General features: G+C 37.4%; 1 protein-coding gene across 4 annotated transcripts in view; it reads left to right on the plus strand.

Moving 5' to 3' along the window:
* The window catches only part of TLE1 (TLE family member 1, transcriptional corepressor), an 83,255-nt gene that overhangs the window by 54,958 nt on the left and 15,887 nt on the right, over positions 1–12,410 (plus strand). For all 4 annotated transcript variants that reach the window (XM_050329728.1, XM_050329730.1, XM_050329731.1 and 1 more), the window contains 4 exons: positions 1,468–1,620; positions 2,449–2,593; positions 3,305–3,495; positions 4,906–4,982. In XM_050329728.1, coding sequence (XP_050185685.1) covers positions 1,468–1,620; positions 2,449–2,593; positions 3,305–3,495; positions 4,906–4,982 — 566 coding nt within the window. The remainder of the gene's footprint in view (positions 1–1,467; positions 1,621–2,448; positions 2,594–3,304; positions 3,496–4,905; positions 4,983–12,410) is intronic.

Consider the following 12,410-nt stretch of genomic DNA (forward strand, 5'->3'; position numbering starts at 1 on the left):
TGCAGTTACTATGTCTTACTCTGAGCTTTGTCTGGTTGCCTTCTCAGCTTTTCCTTCTACTGCTTTGTCCAGGTCTGTTCACTCTGCAGTTAATGTTCTGAGGCTTCGCACCTGCTCTGTAATGTAGACAGGTGTGCTAAGATATGCGTGGAAGGCTGAAGTTTTCAAAACTACTGTCTTCAAATGTAAAAGGAAAACATTATCTAATGTTGTATTTAATAATAGGACTGTTATTAAAAAGACTGTCTGAAAAATTGTTTGTATTTTAACATCCTCTGTTAAGACAGCGTTTTCCAGAAATGTTTTTTGAGAATGAAGTCAGTCCATTCACAATATTTTCCAAAGATTCTAGACACTTTTTTTCTTCGGGGCAGAGATTTGGCAATGGCATAAAGGTGAGGGGATGGATATTCCCTTTTCTTCATCTTTTATTTTATACAACAAAGTGATGTAGGAAGTCTGAATATGGTAGTGAGGTTCTTTGGCTCTGTGAAAAGCACAGGGAGAGAAGCTGGTAGAGAAGTATCTTCAGCAGCTCAAGTGCCCAAATTACAGCCAACTAGAAAAATAGGTATCAAACTAGTGATTTTAGTAATCCTTTCAGAAGCCTTGCTTACAATGAAACGGCTCTACGGTCAGTAGATTTAGTGCCCTCTTGTGAGGTGTGCTTCCTCCCTAATTCTATTTTTATGAGCCAAAGAAGCATGGAGAACCTACAAAGCTCTGATGGTGTTGCAGCTTGTGGGGCTGGGTATTTCAGGTTAAAGTAAATGCAGAGAGTACTTCTGGAACAGAGAAAAATATGAGAAAAATAATGAGAGATAATTTCAGTTTTTCCTGTAGATTTATGTAGTGAGGCAATTGCAGTTGGTGTTTAGGAAAAAAGTAAATGATGTTGTGGCATACAAAAATCCTCATACAGGCCATTCAATTAAGAGTTGGACTTGGTGATCCTTGTGTGTCTCTTCCAACTCAGAATATTCTGTGAAATCTTCAAAAGCATGCGTCTTTATCTTTTCCTCTGAAGATAGATATTAACAAGGTCTGTATTGCCTAAAAGAGATTATCAAAATATTTGTCACTAGCAGAGTGTGGAGAATGTACGCAGAAAAATGGCATCAACTTACTGCAGTTACTGCTGGTCTCCTATGGGCTTACCACACATTTTGTGCACTTGCTTTAGTTTGTTCTTAGGTATAATTAGATTGCAAGATCTGTACTAGGGAACAGTTTATGGTTACATGTAGTGTAAAATAAAAACAGATTGCTTACTATATGATTTTACTTATGTCTCTGAATTGATGAAGGGATTTTGGCTTTTTTTTCTACAAAGATAACAAAATATCTTCTTATTTGAACTTGCTGCTTAAATTCTCATAGATTTTTTTCCCCATAGACTCATTAGTGGTGTTTGTGTACCAACACATGACAGAGTTCTGTACTCTTTTTACCTTTCCATTGTTTTAGGATCCTTCTTCCCCAAGGGCAAGTCCCACTCATTCACCACGTGAAAATGGTGTTGATAAAACCCGTCTACTAAAGAAGGATGCCTCCAGCAGTCCAGCATCTACAGCCTCTTCAGGAAGTTCCACTTCCCTCAAATCCAAAGAAATGGGTCTGGTAGGTGGTTGTCTGTTGTTCAGATAAGTATTTTTTTTCTTGTAAAATCTAACCCTGTTCTCTTGTAACTACTTGTGAAACAAAGTACCTGGCATTAAACACTTGAAGCTGAAATCGACCATTGTTTTTCCAGACCTTTATAGTATTACTCAGCTTGCCTTCTCAGCAGTATTTTCTACTTTGTTTTGATTTCTTATATTTGCTACATTTATGTCAAATGAGTTACAAATTTATTGCAAAATACAAGGGTTGCTTAAGCATTGTTTAATTTTTTTCTGGAGCAATAGCTTGTGGTTTAACATAGACTATATATAGTCACTAAGAAATGCTTCAGATTTTTCTTAAACTCTTCTAAATAAGCTGTTATTCTCTGAAACCTTTTTCCTGTAGTATCACTAATAATTTGATCAGATTCTCTGTACATTTTGTGTCATGTTTTTTTGATACTGTCAATCAAGTGGTATTTTGTTTTTGTACTTGGATTTGCTGTGCCCAACAATAGTTGAGATATTAATGATTTCCAGCTAAAATAGTTTGGTAATGCATATGGTGCTGTCCTGAAAAAATTGGGCTCAGGCATCTTTTTTTTTTAATATTAGTGGAAGAGGAAAGATATCTTTCTACGTTTCTTACTTACTTACTTACTTACAATCAAAAAGGTCAGCATTTCTCTCTCACAAGTTGATGTTGTCAGCATTGCGTGGATTTATGAAAATTGGCTGAGGGACTAGGTAGTAGGTGCCCAGCATTCCAGCTGCTGTTGTGATAAATTGTGTAATATGGCCTAGATTAAAAATAATACTCTTTTAATTTGTTTAATGATACCAGCACGAAAAAGCCAGTACGCCTGTTCTGAAATCCAGCACACCAACTCCTCGGGGTGATGTGCCAACCCCAGGCACTAGTGCAACTCCAGGACTTCGTCCAGGCCTTGGCAAACCTCCAACCATGGACCCTCTGGTTAACCAAGCTGGTAATGCATTACCTCATGTGTTTTTATGGTTCCAAAATAAGTCGGTTTTTACATACGTAGTTCTTTGTGACTGTAAAGTAAATATATTACTTTGTTCTTGATATCAAGAGAGGACTTGATGAGAAGCAGATGTTTGGATTATCAAGACTTTGAATATCTTTCTATCTTTTATTCTTCTTTGTTTACTTTTGTCTTTATCTGTTTTGCAAATAATCCAGAGACTGAATGCAATATAAAAAGACTTCTCAGAAGTTTCTGGTCCTTGTTCTGTGTGCAATCCCTTCTACAGTCTTTGTCTGAGTCTACTAGTATTTGCTGCAGTGCACAGCTTGACAAATGCCGGGGGAAGTTTACTTTTGCTATTCAAGCTGGTACACACAGTTGGCTTCAGACATGAGCTGTGTAAACCATGTCTGTCAGCTTTACTGCTTAATTTGGCAAAGAAGAGATTAATGTAAACAGGGGAATATTATAGGAATGGAAATAGGTAATGGTAGAAGAGGTTGCTAGAAGTAATCAGCAAGTTCAAATGTCAGTACATCTTACTTACACTAGGTAAAAAGAGCTGGTGGTTATTATTATCACAATGTGTCTTGACAGTGTGTGTATGTAGGAGGGGAAGGTTAGGTATTGCAGGAGAAGAAAAGGGCTGTTTTCTTCTCTGTATACTGGAATATATAAATAAAAGTATTTAATTTCATTATTCTCTAGCTGCAGGTTTGCGGACACCATTGGCAGTACCAGGACCATACCCTGCTCCATTTGGAATGGTACCTCATGCTGGCATGAACGGGGAGTTAACCAGTCCAGGGGCAGCCTATGCCAGTCTGCACAATATGTCACCCCAGATGAGTGCTGCTGCTGCTGCAGCTGCTGTGGTTGCCTATGGAAGATCTCCTATGGTAAGCCATACGTTGCATGCAATCTCAGTCATGTGAATTGTGGTTCACTGAGAAAGTGCTTCATTTATCACTGCTAAATTCCCAAGTTGTAACAGCACCAGAGACTTTACAGCTTCACTGTGTTTCACTTTGCTGCATGGCTGGAGAAACAAATTTCCACCTTGAAAACAGGGAATCTCTGTGTATTAATGTGTATTTATTTTGGTTTTATTTTACTTCATCAGTGCTTTAACTGATAAGTAATGCCAAAAAATTATTTTATGCTGTAAATGAAAAGGTAGTTTTGATAGCCACAAAGTATTTCATTGTAGCTGTGGGCTACACAAAGCTGTGGCTTTTTTTTGCTGAATCACACTTTGTTCCATACAGACATGACAAATTTATCTTGAAGTATGCAAAAGCTTTTTTTATCCATGTCTCCGTCCCTATATTTTATTTTTTTTTGTGGAAATCAACCTGAGAAGTTGATCAGTACCTATCTTGGAGGCCTTTGCTAAGGTGTGTTAAGAATAATTGCTGTTGCGGATGCAGTAAGTAAATGGAGCATAGAATAATCTAGGGGCCTGATTCTGCAAACTTGAATTTGATGGCACTTTTATGCATAGACAAACTTACCTACTTGTAAATTTGCAAAATTAGATTTAAGCTTGTCATCTCATTATTTTAAGTATGATTACTTTTTTCAAACTGATAAACAGCGCTTTTATGTGAAAATGTGGAAATTCCAATTAACATACACTCTCCTTTTTAGGCAATAATAGTTTTTACCCAGGTATAACATTCAGAAGAAAAACTGAAGTATTTTTCATCCAGAACTTCTGCTTGGATTATTTGGTGTGCATACTTACTCAGATATAAAAATGTAGTGGAATTGCACTATGTAAAGAGAGCATAGTCTGTTTAATCTGGAGACAAATTTGTTTGCATGCCGCAATGTGAGAGATCTCTCAGCTGATGTGCCCACACAGAACAGTGTGGAGCCATGCACAGATCCTAGCTGGGGCCTAGAGCTGATTTCCAGCACTTCGCTGTGACAGCCTGAGTACATGCTAGCTCTCCCAGAGGTAAGGAGCACTGGCGTGGCTCCATGCTGACATACCATGGACTCTAATTCCAGGGTTAAAACAGGACTTTGATTCCCTACTAACACAGGGGTGCTTGTGTTATTGTCAGTGGTGTGAATGCATGATACATATTACTGATTTCCTCTTTACATATGAATGCTTCTATCAGAAGCATGCCCAGGAAAAGTATCTTGATTTTGCCCCCCCAGTAAAGGGTCATGCACTTATTTAATACTGTTGGTAAAAGGCACCTTTTGGTTAAATGCATAAGATCTTGGGAGCGAAGAAAAGGATCTTGCTGACTGAGAAATTACAAGTGTGAGATTAATTCACTTTTCATTGCCAGGTTGGGTTTGATCCTCCTCCTCACATGAGAGTACCTGGAATCCCTCCAAACCTAGCAGGGATTCCTGGGGGAAAACCGTAAGTAACTTTTAAGATTTTGGTAACATCTACAATATCTAGAGAGAATAAAATTATACTGCTTCCGTGAACAAGAATTTCAAAGGGGATAGTGTCTGGTTGTTCTCAAGAAGTTGTTTTAGTCTTCTCCTGGTTAAAGAAGCTTAAAGATTCTCAAATGGTACTTGTATTCCAGAACAGGTATGCATATACTTATTTCCAAGAAGGAGTTGTTGAAGGTATACTTTAAGTTGGTTTTTTTTATTTCATCCTTTCTGGAGGAAGTTAGGGGGACTACAAACTGGTAGATGCTGGTAGAGTGTGTTAGATAAAATCATATTGAAACTAAACTTTACATTGCACTGAGGATAAATGTGTAGTGCAAGCTTGCAGACTTTCTTCTCTGGCACCTGTTTTATCAGAGTCTGCAGCTGATGATGGTGGGTATCTGAAGCAGTTACTTAAGCAATAGATTACACACACCTTGCACAATGGAGCAAGCTATTTAGAACTTTTGTATGAATGTGCAGCTGGAGAGCAAAAGAGGGATGAAGCAGTTGTGGAGCAGGTGGTGCATAGATGTAGAATAGCTTTCAAAAGAACTTTTTATTTACAAGTTTTAGTTATTGATGAAGCAGTTGTTAAATAAAATACTTCTGTGATGATGTGGTTTTTTGATGTTGCAGTAAAATTCACCACCATACACTAAACTTTTAGGTAATGTGGCTTTGGTGAACCATTGAAACTGAACCCATTGTATTCAGTAGACTCATGAGCATGTATGACCTGTTAAAATATATGATTATTTTTTAGGTATTTCTGAACAAGTAGTCTACACAGGTACTAACAGAGCAAAGTTGACTCAGCTGTTTATCTGGAGAGAATGAGACAGAATTATAACAGGTTTTTCAACACTGTGTTACAACGTCTTCTTTGTCCCCTCATGCTTGGCGGTCATTCCTGTCTTCTCTTTCAACAGGAAGTTGCAATTAGAGTAGTTTTCCTCTAGCCAGGTACATAATTTTGAAACTCACATTTTGCACTTTCTGTGCTCAATGTTCGTGTTACATGTTTATAATGTGTTATTTACCAATCTGTCTTGGTTTAATTTTTCATTTTGCAGTTTTAGGAAAAATTCAGAAATTATTACTTGTAGGATACTTTCTAAGTTCCAAGACAGGCTGTGGTGGAAGTTATAAACTCACATGTTTCTGTTTGCTTTCATTTTGAACTCCTGTTAATAACTAGGGATATGTTTTAATGTCAGTCTTGCAAACAACCTTAAAAATACACCAGATTACAGGCAAAAACCTGTATTTTCTTCTGATCTTTTCTTATAACAGTAGGAAAGCAGCGGACTTTATTTGAAAAGCCATCCTGTATGTGTTTTTGTTGTTACCCACCATGCTTCTGAGAACACGCTTATCAATCTGTTGGCAGTGTGAAAAAGCTGTTAAATCTTGGTTTTACTTAAAGTTGGTGGTATGTTGACAAGAATACTAGAGTGAGGGCTCAGTGAGTTGGTGTTATATATCAGATGGTGGTGTTTTTAAATTAAATTCAGTGCAGTAAGGAGTAGGCTTTGTTCTCAAAACATTCTTTTATTAAGTGTCAGACTTATTCTTGCTGACTTTAATGGAAGTTGGCATACTTACATAAAATGCTTTTGGAGATTGCATAATCCAATGGCTGTAAGTTTTTACTTTTAAACAAGTATATTCATAAGCTTTCAGTGACTTATTTCAGTATTAATGCCTGGAAATATTTTATATTGTAAGCTATCAGGTCTGGTTGTTGCACTGTTCAAGACAAAAGGACAGCGCATGTCTGCTGCTTTACTTTGTATCCTGGTATTTCATAGCCAAGTTACTATCTGTGGGGTTGTGTTAGTTTTTTGAGTTTGGGGTTTTTTTTTTCTTTTTTTGTGGGAGGGGGGTGGTGTGGGTTTCTTTGGTTTTGTTTTTAATGTTTTTAGCAATTGATTCACACTATTTTGTATAGTACCTACTTTACTACATACTCCCTACTGTCCATTTGATTTAATGTGTTCTAGAATGTTTGGGCTTTTTTGTGGTCTTGTTACTTGTACATTTCCTCTAAAATTACTGCTTTGCTAAGAGCCCCTGGTGGTCTAGTGGTAAAGGCGCCGCGCTATCACCGCGGAGACCCGGGTTCGATTCCCGGTCAGGGCCACTCCCGGGCAGGTGGAGCTCGTTAGCCCTTAAAGGCAACCCACCTACGTCCTAAGGACCTCACTGCCACCGTCCAAGCTCGCTTGGCCCCGGCAGATGAACCTTAGGATTAAAGGGTGGGCTCAGTTCCGCGCACACTGTGTCTCACCTAAAAAATCCAATGCGCAGGCTGGAAGGTGTAAAGACCTTCCCCGGATCTTCGCTCGCGAAGACTGGCCATTATTATTATTACTGCTTTGCTTATCTTAGTGAGGCAAGCCTGAAATTCCATAAACTCATATGTTATCTTTCCACTGACAGCTTTAGAATGATCTCATGTTTAGTCTTGATTGGCTGCAGCTAGCTAGATGCCTTCTACTACCTGCAGCATCTTTGAGTATCTCACCTATGTTAGATCAGTCTCCTGTATTTTCTGTACAGAGTACATGGGTGGTAAAATCATGCAAACTGGTGGAGTACACCTCATTTATTTTCTAAGTCAGTCTTTTCCTAGAGTGCAGTCAAAGTGTCACATTGAATTTGTTTTATGAGATATGGATTTTAGTGAGTCTTGTTGGAAATGGTAAAGAGAATTTTCGAATTGAACTACTGAATCCCCACCCATATGCTCAAGGCTGCGCGTTTTTATCAGTGGTTATGCTAGTACTGTTTTTTTCACCCAGTCCTCCTTCCAAGAGAAAATTAAGTTCCGTTCTTTCTATAAAAGACAGATATTTCTGTTAGCACATAGTTTTTTTTTAACCCCTGTGTGTTCTGAGATCTGTTGATGCCTAGCTTGTTAGAAAAATTAGTAGCCTGTTAAGAACTCACTTGGACGTAGACATTTGGTGTCTAAGTCCTGCGCTCCATTGTTTTGATGCATCTAACTATGCACTGCACTATTAGTTTGTGGTGTGTCACTGTAACTTTTTTTTTTTTTTTTTTTTTTTTTTCTTTTCATAGTATTTCTAGTAAGGTACTTTTTTGGTTTTTAGTTATTCTGGTTGATGTGAATTATTACTTCTAATAGTTGGATTGTGGACTGAACACAGATTTTCAAGATTAGTGCTAAGATTTATATCCACAGTATTGCTTCCCTGGTGTCTAAAATAGTGAATTAGTGGTAGCATTGAGGATAAATATATTTCTCAGTACTTTTTTTCCCAGACACTAGAAAGAGCTGAAAATACATGTTTCTCATTTTAATAGGAAAGGGAAACTTCATGTGGTAGATGTTAACTCTATCAGCTTCTAGTTATAGCCTGACCAGTAGTTTTGGAGTGGTGTAGTGTACCATTTTGGAATTCCTTGATTTCAGTTCTACTGATCTTTGCGCTTGTTCAGTGAATGTACAATGAGAGATATTGTAAATGAAGGCTAATTTTATTGTATTGAAGGAGAGTAAGGGCGGTGCATGTTCCTGTCACATATCTCTGGATAGAATTATTTGATGACATATATGAAGTTAAACATTGTACAAACACTGTATAAATACCACTGTCCTTAACAGTTTGGCATTTTATTCTATATGATGAAACACCACACTCGTCACACTGTTCCTTGTGATAAAAGGAGCTGAATGCAAAGAAAAGCTGAAAGTAAAATGCACTCATGAGTAGAAGGAACTTTCTGCCTTTTTGTTTTACTGTTGGAGGTATTTTTGTGCTAGCTGAAGAACTCTGAATTAGAGGAATGAAGTACAAGTTTTTGTGCATTTTTGTGGGCGGTTTCTTGGTTTTTTTTAAGGCATGGTACTTTAATTAGTCAGAATTGTATACATTATATCAATCTTACTGCTTGAAGTAACTGGCATATAGTTTAGTTTATTAGCGTTGTCCTTGAGTAGTGAATTAGTTATTCTGAACTCTCCTTAGCATGTCGGATGATACTTGCTATATAATTATTTGGAAATTGGAGGTTTAAACTGAGAAACTGGGTTGTAGTAATAAAACTTACTATATTGCTGTGTATAGGAACTCTGCAGGTTCTCAGTGCTGCTTTGACACAGTTGAAGAAAAGTCTTTGGTTGCAGTAGAGAGAATATTTCTGTTACTCAGAAATTATATAAATGACAGTATACTATTACTCTTCTAAATAAAAGGCACAGAAGTTTGTCTTGTGGTTGTTCTTTTAATAATATTTATTTAATTACAAGTGTATGTTTACATATTAGTTGCTATGTACTTAGTTTGTTTTATATTAAATTGTAAGTGCATTTGCATAAGACAATATTCTTGGTTAGCCCAACACAAGGAAGAGATCTCTTAATGCTAACTGTCATTTGACCAGAGATGGATATTCATGGAATCCATGATTGGATAGCCATCCATCATATAGGCAGAATGCTCAGAGTGAGGCAGAAATCTGTGTTAGTCATGAGGCTGAAGAGCACTTTCTGACATACACTGTCATTTCTAAAGAAAGATGGTGGTCAATTGCTGCTTGTTAAGAAATATCTTGAGCTTTTGAGAACTCAAGAGTTCGCCAGATTTTACTAACTATTCACTCTTCTGAGGCTGGAAAATGAAAATGCTTGTCACTTTTGGGAATTCAGGCCTGTGTATATGTTTAGTGCATTAAAAATTAAATCTTCTGTTAGTGTAGCACTGTAAGTACAGTCCTTTCCAGAAGCAGCAGAGTAGGCCCTCTTACCATGGTGACCTGTGGAGAGGAAGCCAAGGATAACAGCGACTGAGCTGCAGAGTCACCTGCACTTCTGTCTCCAGTACTGTGTTCTTCTGGAGACAGAAGCTTTCCTTGTCTAGGGAGAGTCAGTCTGGCAAACTATGCAAATTTTGTTGAAGTTACAAGGCATGTGTGACAAAAAGTTGTACCATAATGCTTAGCAGATACAAGTCACTGGACCACCATACCATAAGTATAGTGGCAGTGATGATGTTAGCATTACATGCCACATATCTTCAAGCAAACAGGAGCATTTACTTTTTTGTATGCTTGTCTTGGCAGTGGGATTTGGCAAAGTCTAGCAATTTCTTTCTACAGTGGATTGCAGATAACTTGTATTGTAGAAAAATCTCTCTTGGCTTTTACAAAACTATAACTTGTCTGTTTGTTGGGCCATCAAACTCAGTCATCCTGGGTCCTGATCAGCTAGTCTTAGAAGCAAATGCCAGCTCATGATGATAAGTAGATTATTTCTATGATTGGTATAGCCACACTTTTTAGACACAGGCATACTGGAATTCTACATGATGAAACATACATTGGGTGGGTCTCTCATGTTTCAGAGCAGGAGAGTCATGACAATTCTACAGTACACATGAAATTGTGTACTTGAAAAGTATTGAAAAGTATTCTATTGTCTTCCTGACACCCCATGTAATCAAGAACTGAGAATCTCTGTGTATGCATCTAAGCATTTCAAAACACCAATTATTTAGGTATTTTGAATTGAACAGAACATTTGAGGTGTAACCTTCGTTAAAAAAAAGTCACAGACAAGTAAATTAATCATCTTGAACATGCTGGAAGAAATTGCCTAATACTTGCTTAATTGTTTTACTTTATGATAAAAGCAAGGGCAGGCTGAGACTTCAAAGTTGTGTAGTTCTGTGTGCTCTTACTGCTAACAAATATTCTGCAACTGACTTTGATTTGAAAGCCCAGGATGGGGCCCAGCTTTTCAGTGTCTTGAGTGCTATGACTCTGTAGTTGGATTCTACAGATGAACCTGAGCAGTTGTTCAGCCTCAAGCAGTCTTGTTGCAACTCTATTCTGTTTTCTCTCCCATCCTGTGTCTGATCTGTTTAATGAATAGCTACCTTGGGACAGTTTTGTCTCTATTCCTCTTGGATACAGATTTCTAGTTAAATCTTTATCATTACTGTAATTTTTCATACAAAGAGCAAGGGTGCCATGGGACAAAATACATTTGATATACTGTGTGCCTTGTATGCATGTAAGTGAGTGAACTTTGAACTTCCTTTCTTATCTTACATTTCCTGTTCCTGGAATTTCTATGATATAAGAGATCTATCATCTTTTGCACTTGCTCATCCTCTCTTTCTGTGTATTTTCTGAGTAGTCTTTCCACTCATATGTCCTACCATGAAACATGAATGAAGTACAGGAATTGCATTTATATGCACTATTAATTTCTTCTCTGTTTTAAAGCAGTTACTGTTCACCAGGTTTTACCCTTCCCTTCAGAAAAAACAGTGATATTTTATGGGGTGACTGTTTCCACTGTTATCTTCTGTATGCAAGAATTGTAGAGTTCTTTCATCTCTCCTCTTCTCACTCTTTTTCAAAGCAATATCTTCTGCTCTGCTTCTGGGGATGTTCAGTTGCTTTGTGATGTCTGTTACAGATCCATGCATCTTGCTTGTTCCTTCATTTCAAACTGGGTGATACTTGGGAACATGTAATAAAATACTTTGAAAATACTAGCTTATTGCTCAGAACAGAAGATTAAATAGAAATATCTATTGTTAGGTTCTTGGAAGACGGATGCAATACTAATAGTTGAGATACAGTGAAGTTTTCTGAGAAAGAAAGTAGATTTGGAAAAGAAAGGGCAATTCTGAACACAAGAATATATTAGAAAAATAAAGGTATCACTAGAGAGATGGCAGATCATTAGTAAAAAGAAAAAAATGAATACTCACAGCTCACCATTTTTTATCCAGTTTGACCTCTTGAAGAATGCTATTTATGTAACAGCAGCATCAAAAGCCTGAGATACGGATGTGCTTAAAGCACACACAGCAAAAAAGGAGCTCACTAGTATAACAAAACCCAGTCTTTTGCAGTAGTATCTTCATTATTATTTAAAACAAGTGAAGAAACCTCTGTATCTGAAACCTTTATTAGTTGGTGTTTGTGCCCTTGTCATTGAGTACAGCTGACTTCAACATTTCAGTGACTATGAAGAAATAATTTCTTCATGGTACTTTCCCTAAGGAGGAGTGTTTTTATTCAGTGCTGGGATTTCACTTCCTCAACCCTCAGTTTCCATATGCTTGAAATCATGCACTGAATACAAATAAAAGGTGTTTCAGAAGAGCCAAGAGTACCTGGAAAACTGAGCCTTTCAGCTTTTCAGTATATTTATTCAGGAAGACAATTATGATATGATGGTATTGGCTTTCTGAGGAAAGGTGTGATCAACCACTCTACATGTTTCTATTTTCTCCTTAAAGCACGAGTTAACAGATAGAAAGAGGGTCATGTGAGCACAGCTGGTGGTGATGTTACAGCTAAGATGCAGAAATCAAGCAAAACTTTATCTTTGGCTAGTGCTACTGCAAGGCAACAG

The sequence above is a fragment of the Myiozetetes cayanensis genome, unplaced genomic scaffold (assembly GCF_022539395.1).
Source record: "Myiozetetes cayanensis isolate MyiCay16 unplaced genomic scaffold, myiCay2020 scf4, whole genome shotgun sequence".
In the NCBI taxonomy this organism is placed as follows: domain Eukaryota; kingdom Metazoa; phylum Chordata; class Aves; order Passeriformes; family Tyrannidae; genus Myiozetetes; species Myiozetetes cayanensis.